The sequence below is a fragment of the Temnothorax nylanderi genome, unplaced genomic scaffold (assembly GCF_030848795.1).
Source record: "Temnothorax nylanderi isolate EJ_2023f unplaced genomic scaffold, tnyl_v1.0 TNYL_tig0052_pilon, whole genome shotgun sequence".
NCBI lineage: Eukaryota > Metazoa > Arthropoda > Insecta > Hymenoptera > Formicidae > Temnothorax > Temnothorax nylanderi.
Genome location: NW_027249114.1, coordinates 1,268,167 through 1,275,791, shown reverse-complemented (window position 1 = coordinate 1,275,791; position 7,625 = coordinate 1,268,167). Strand labels below are relative to the sequence as shown.

Sequence of the window (7,625 nt, the reverse complement as noted above, 5' to 3'; positions counted from 1 at the left end):
CTGAACATTGATAATATCTATCAATTATTCGAATTCGACTGATATAATAGCAGCGAGTTCTCGATAGGCGTTTTCCCCGCGAGTTTTCGATGTCATTCGCGAACGGATTCGAGTATTTTCTTTCTTCGATGCAACCGAAGCGTATTCTTCCGCGGGGTATTACGTGTTTTCCCATTGCTCTAATTTCGCCACCGTTCGAATTACGCTTTTGTCCGGAACCATAGTGTTTCCGTACGCAGACTATAAAGTCTATACACACACGCGAATCTCCGTCTCGGTAATCAACTGTGCTTTCAGTAGTCATTCCACACCAGGAGAGCTACTCCGCAAATACATGCAGCAGTTCATCTAGTTTATGACGAGTGCTCGTACGCTCATTCATTAGGGTAGACGCGAAAACCGTGGGCCGTGTGTTTCACTTTCGCTGGATTCAATCAGAGGAGTGAGACGGAGGTTGTAAAGTATCATGCATTTATATTTGCGAGCTGATGTTCCAATGCAATGGCACGGTCGTTAATGGTCGTCATTAGGTTGGACTGCGAACATTTATTTAATAATTCAACTCTCGCGCCCGAGTTATTATCAGTTCGTGATTACTTGCATCCGCGAATCTAACGCGAAATCTATATTATTAGATACGAGAAATAAGGAGTTCCTGCAATAAAATCTAATTATTATTTAAGAAAAATATATTATTTAAAAGCAGCATCACCAAGCTTTTTATTTATAAGACATATAATTATGCTGAATCTTTAGTTTCGCTGATCGGGCCTTTAAGTCGCGTCAGTTCAACCGCGGTATCATTTCGGTGAAATTTTCAAAAGAAATTTTGACTTTTACACGTTGAATTATTAAATTAGACCGATCTGTCGCTAGACGACCCGGAGGGGCTCAAGTAGGAAATTCCTTTGCAGTCAACGCTCGCGGCTTTTGCGATGGGAATCGTGAATCGTCGGTGAGACCGGATTCCACGGTTAAAACCGTCCGTTTGCGCGCGATAGTCGACGCTCGATAATCGGCGACGGTTTTTCCCGGATTGGCCCTTTTTCACGCAGAACGACGGCGGTCACGCACGATAAACGCCGACAAACGAAACCGCCGACGAACGAAGATAAGTGCTAAGGGACGTTCACGTCGATTTTATTGCCGGGGACGATGTGCAGCAAGTGCAGTGAATGCTGCCAAGGATCTAGGCACAGTGTGGACGCTAGCCCCACGCCAGGCTCCGATTCCGATATCTCAGGTAACGATAGCTGATTTCTAAGGAGGGAAACTCGACCGCCGATCTCGTCATCTTTTTATTTTTTTTTATTTTCACTTTTTTTTTACTATTTTCGTTTCGATCTCTGGCCTTGCTAGTCTCGTAGCCAAGCTGTCCGTTATTATCAATATTTCTAGTTGCATTAACATAATAGGAAATACGATAACTCTTGTTATGAATTCTTGGTGTGGCTGTGATATTTTTGACACTTGTGGCAATACGATTGCTTTGATTGCTGCGATATATTAGATAAGAGCTGATTCAATGTTCTCTGCTGATCTAGATGTTCTCTTATGCATCACATTCGTTTCGATTGCTATATAACTGATTGCCAGTATGCGATAATGACTGCTATCTCAATTTGTTTTAATTACTCCACTTTCCCTGCTGTTGCTAATGCCAGCTGACTGTCGAACTTAGTTGCTGCTTGCACTGTGTTTCTAATTTTTTTTAACATAAATTTAACGTGCGTTCGATTAAATGGAATTTTTTTTTATATTGGCGCTAAAGAGCTTTTTGTTCTATCATTTGTAAAATAAATAATCCGATAATCTGAATGTTTAAACGAAATCAGGTTATCAAAAGGTGCTAAAAATATATCTGATATGTTTTTCGTGTGATAATTGAGCGAACAAAATTTATTGCGGTTAAGTGAAACAAGACAAATATGTTTTTACATAATTTGTTGTTATTAACGATTATTTGTACGATTATCAGTACGCAAGAAGTGCAATTTATCATATGGGAAATTCTAAAAAAGTGGTCACTAAATACTTTCGTCTCAACTAATATCTTTCGCCGTCCATCGTCGGTAATGGAACACGACTGAACTTTTTGTTACGTATTCGCGTTATATAACATTCCTTCGAAAAAAGTCAATTAAAGTCCAAGCTGGCAAAACAAGTTGCGACTTTCGGATTAGATTTATCTCGCTCAATAAATTTTCTTTCTACCTCTGTTCGATTTTCCCCGTTTCTTCGTTTGCTCCTCGTACTTTCGTGATAATGCTGACAAACCTTGATCTTCTCCGTGTTTTTCCCGCTGAGACGAATTCCGTTTGCCTCGTCGAATGGAGTTTATTTCGAGCGTTCTTTCGATAAGTCAACTGCCACGGACGCTGCCGAACTTGAAGTTTCGATGTATTTGGTTTGATACCACTCGCTCTTTCGTAATCAAGCTTTGCGTAACGCTTGATTACAAAAGCAGAATATAAAGAAATATTTTAATTGCATAGTGTGAAATTAGTTTTTCTTTCATTTTGCTTCGCTTTTATTCGTGATATATTAACTTTAATTTGAATATTTTATATTAACTTTATTTCCCAATTATCTTCGAAGCTAATTTAAAATTAGCATCTTTGCGACAAGTTAGTTTTAAAGAAATTTCGATTTTTTTCAAATCTCATTTTTGAGACATAAAATTAACCCTATGCTTTATTCAAATTCACTGTTTTTCTGTCAACAATACGCTTACAGAAGGTTCCATTCAGTTGAAGATAAAATGTCCTTTTGGATAATTACGATATCTTTCGCAGCAAACGTTTAGCGTGAGCTAATAGAATGAAAACACAAAGAGCACTTTCCAATCCCAATAACGATATTTTATTACAGCGGAGTAATGTGAAACTTTCGCGAAGTTAAATTAACGACAACAAAGTGTAATAAAAACGCGAAGATCTTCCGTGACCTTACTCTACTTTGCCCTATTTTATCGCAAGCTCTCTTCTTCTTCTTCTTCGCGATACGTTCGCATATCTTTGCTCCCTCTCCGTAACTTTCTTCTCGTCGTCAACGTCCATGTTACAGACGCTTTTAAACTTAACAATTATCGGATTAAGATCACCGAATTACATAAACTCTTAGCAGAAAGAGACAAAATTTTGCCTTGTATTCTGTCTCATATTTTTTTTCGTACAAAAAATCAACCCTGTATAATTTTGTATAAATCTAAGTTTCTGTATGGAAACGAACGTCAGCGCCGTCGACCTAAAAATGATAACATGGTCTTATTCAAAATATATCAACACATATCGCCATGTTACATGAGATATCGTATGCGATAGCGATAATATAAATAAACTTCTCCATATAAACGCTCAATATTGGCTCTCGCATATTTTCAAGTATTATATCGTGTGTCGAGATTTAGATTCTCTCGTAGATATATATTTTATCGTTTTCTCCACGCCTTTTTCAATCCGTTTTCTCTCGTTCGTCTTCCCTCCGACGAGTTTCCCCATCCTATTACGGCACCGGCTATTTCTCGATGTACACAAAACTCCCCGTTGTACGACGGATAGGAAGCGTTCACGGAGCGTCTCTGAAATATGAGTATATTTCAAGATGTATACCGCCGACTTTTTGCCGCTCCCTCGCGGCCTCTTTGTCAGAGATTTTACGCTGCACGAACTTGTGAATAAACGTTTGCGTGTGTAAACGGAAAGGACGAGGCAACGACAGGTAGCTGATAAATAAAAATCAGCTTTAAACCTTTATACAACGTAAAGTTAGGTAATTGACACTTTTCTGAATAAAGACGTAATGTACGATGAAAAAATTAATCATTACTACCTTAACATTAATTTGTTTAATCGTTTTATCGTTATAAAATTATTATCACACTGCCTTATATACTTAATCTTATATTAAATACTTAATAAATTTATTTCGCTTCATCTTAATACATGAATCATGAGTTATATGAAGTTCGATCATGTCGTATTTCGCGTCATAACCGAGTGCCACTATTCCGAGACTTACCACAGTAAGGCCAACGATAATCCGTCTACAGAAGACAGTAATCAGGATTATTTCCTCGCCGGGATTCACCCCGAGAGAGTTCGGGATTTAGACTCTTATCTCTGGACGCCAGGTTTATTACTGAAACCTCTGGGTAATGGATGAGCGATATGACAAACGGAATTCCTCATTGCTTTCGTCGCAATTCTTATTCGGCTTTCCGTTTTTGAATGACTTTGTGTTTTTAGGAAGTTGTGTGACAACTCTTTCTCGGAGACAAGAAGGCTGCGCAACGGGTGCGCAAAACGATCGATAATTCACGCACGATATAGAAAATTATCATTTACCCGGTTTACGCAATTTTCGAACGTGAATTTGACGTAGCTTCGACATCCACTCGGCCGCGGCCCTCCAATTGACGCGCAAACAACACGTGCGCACAATGTGCGCCGCGGCGGCGCGCGCGCGCGGCGTTAATTTCCCATTCGAAAAATATTCGGTGGTTTTAATCGCACGCTCGATCGCTCTCTCGCCGAAAGGGACGCGCGCGTTTACACGTTTCGCCAATTACGCGACGGCGATCATCTGCAACGCGAATCCGCGAAAACACGCGTATCGAAAAGAAAAACATACATTGTCGCTACGGACGATTGGTGCAGACGGTGGTGTAAACGAGGAGGCGGCGTTGCAATTTCGTTTTTCCCGGGATCTGCCGTGACAAGCCGACTTCTCCCAAGTCGCTCACGGAATACGATAAATTCCGTTTACTGTGGGTGCCAAACGCGCCGTAAAAGAATTCCGGATCCTCGACTTGCATGGGTTTGCAAACGGGGCGCTGCGCACTTGAAAGGGAAGTAGTGAAAAAGCGCGAGGCTTTCTTGGGCGCGCCGGGGCCGGGAATGCTCACTTTTTCGCTTTCTTTAATATCGACATGCTTTGACTCGTCTATGCTTCTCGACGTGGCTCCTTCTCGGAGCTCTGCAGAAGAGCTCCGCTTTCCAGCTGTATAGGTATATTATGTACGCCATATATTCGCAATTTAATTTGATGAAAATATATGGCAAATTGGAATCTATACGATTACTATGCGTGTAGAAATATAATTTGACGGTGACTACTTATATAATTATTTATAAATGATATATTACTTAGAGGAAATTGAACGTTACGTTAATTTTTTTAGAAAAAAATTGACGTTGCATTATCTCCAAGTCGAGAACTTGTCCGTAAAATTGAGATTGAAATTCCACGACCCCCCTTAATAAACAACAGTCAGCGCCGTTGTAAACGTGCTAAAGACGAAAGGGTGGCCTTGTTAATGAGCGTCAGCCCGCTAACGAGTGCTTCCGAAGAAAACGGGTCACGACATAAATCTAAATTCATATCTCCCGCGTGGCTGAGAATGCGGAAGCAGCAGTATTGTAGGTCTTTATAAATTCACTCAATCATGCATTTACATCATCAACTCGGACAGGCCCGTGTACAACGATATGCGTACACAACACAACCGCATATTATGCATAATCGGCATAAAATATGCGCGATTCGTGCACGTGCGATATAATATGCGTATACCATGGACAGAATATCTATAACTAATTATGTGGTATTGATATTTTAATTTTTTATTGACTATCACAAATGCTTCGTCGCGCATAACGTACATTGCTTCGTCACAATTCTATCGAAAGATTCTGTCGATAGAACTTCTTCTAGCGGAGACTGTCTGAATTTCGAATACCAAGGATCTATGAACGGTGGCTTGCTAGGTTTAGGATGTGCATACGTGGTGCGCGCACATATACGACGTTCGGTTTACGCTCTGGCACGTGATGTGAACGTGGGCTTTTTGCATAAATACACGCGCGTATCCCTATGCGCGCGAGACTCTATGCCTCGGTTCAGTTTCGCTCTTTGGTATCGCAGTTTATCATACATCGACGTGCGCTTCGCACAAATATGTACGTGTGATGCGTGCAAATATCGGGACGAAAAAAAAAACGCATTGCCGCTCGGTCGATTTTCGTGCGATTATGCATGCGTGACCGCAGCGCTCTACATGGAAAATATTGTAGGTATATACGATTGGATTCACATATGGTCAGGTCAGGGTGTGAAACAGAAAAAGTATTTTAACTTTTAATTCTGTTACATATACAGGATGATTCTATACAGTAACTGGGTTAAGTTGTCGCTCTTTTTTAAATCTAAATATTTAAAAAAATGATAGTGGTATCTTTTACTGATGTGTATATATGATTTACCATTCTGTGATTATTTTTTTTTTTAACAATGCACCGATGCACTTATGCAAGATCCAAAATGCAACTTTTTTTAAATGGAATTATATACTTCTTTTAGCATAAATCAATTCTTGTCATTATTCTGTGTATAAGAGTATTAGTAAGGTAGTCGGAAGGTTACTACTTTGCTAGATATTACATCTTTCGTCATAAAATTACGTTATTATTTTAAGTGAACGTACCACCGTGACATTCTAAACATTTTCTCGCGAGCTTTTCAACGATTCTCTCGCACTTTCACAGATGCGCGGAACTTGGCTTGGAAAGTATGGGATGGCGCGGATGGCGGGCTTCAACTATAGGCCTCTGCAATATCCGTAACTTTCCGAAATTCGAACTTCAGTCCGCGGAACTTTCCGATACTTGCTGCCAAAGTTTCTGGAAACTCTCAAACAGGGGCGTTACCACTGTAATAATTGCAAATTTGCTAGAAACCAATATGTGCCTTTCAGATGGAAACGATTCATTGTCATAACAATTTAATCTGCCCATAACTTATCGTTCATAATCTAAAATAATTAGTTGAAAAACACATAAAGGAGATAATATTTGTTCTTACGACCAAGTGAGATATTATATATAGAAAATGAGATAGCAAGACAGTTTAATTATTATCGTAAATTCGATAATAATAGCAGCGAATCATTTCGAAGTAATTAGACACAATTTCGGACAAACCATTTGTCTCTATTATCTCGCCGTCAACGCTATAAACTGTCTACAAATTTCCTCCCCATTAATAAATGTTTTCGCTAATTGTTGTTTTCTCCGTTTGTTTATAGAGGAAGAGTGGAATCCAGATGGCAAGGGTCGGCAGTCTAACGATACTGGTGAGTACCTACTAGCTTCTTATCATTTCAAGTCGACTCCGTGAATGAACCTCTATATACAGTTGTTCTTCGTCATACTTCTCGGTAGCTGTCTACTTGAGTCGTTAGTTTAATCTCGAGATTGATTAAATCGCGACTGTAGTTTTCATTTTCCTGCGGATAGATACGATATATATCTCTCGTGAGAAGAATTTATATCTGTTATATTTTAAATACGTCGATACAGAATATTCCAAATCTATCGAGTCTTCGTTGATTAATTCGAAGAATACTTCTTCGTGCGTAAAATATGTACTTAGTAAGGTATACATAATTGTTGCGCATTTATCGTCATTAGATTTTAATCTAATTAGACAGAGTTTGTGTTTTCAATGAAAAATAACGTTATTTCGTAAAACGGATAAGTTGATGCATTTTAATTGATTCTCTGTATTTATTTTTTCGATGATTGCCAATTTAAAGTATACCAAAGAGGAAAAATGGAATTTCGCGG

The 7,625-nt window shown here is 39.2% G+C and overlaps 1 protein-coding gene across 2 annotated transcripts in view; it reads left to right on the top strand.

The window, feature by feature from the left end:
* Nucleotides 1–901: 901 nt before the first annotated feature.
* Nucleotides 902–7,625, top strand: part of LOC139772708 (coiled-coil domain-containing protein AGAP005037) — a 117,353-nt gene continuing 110,629 nt past the window's right edge. The window contains exons 1-2 of one of the 2 annotated variants that reach the window (XM_071706591.1): nucleotides 902–1,243; nucleotides 7,085–7,132. In XM_071706591.1, coding sequence (XP_071562692.1) covers nucleotides 1,156–1,243; nucleotides 7,085–7,132 — 136 coding nt within the window. In that variant the 5' untranslated portion in view covers nucleotides 902–1,155. The remainder of the gene's footprint in view (nucleotides 1,244–7,084; nucleotides 7,133–7,625) is intronic. The other variant, XM_071706592.1, reaches the window with a different exon arrangement.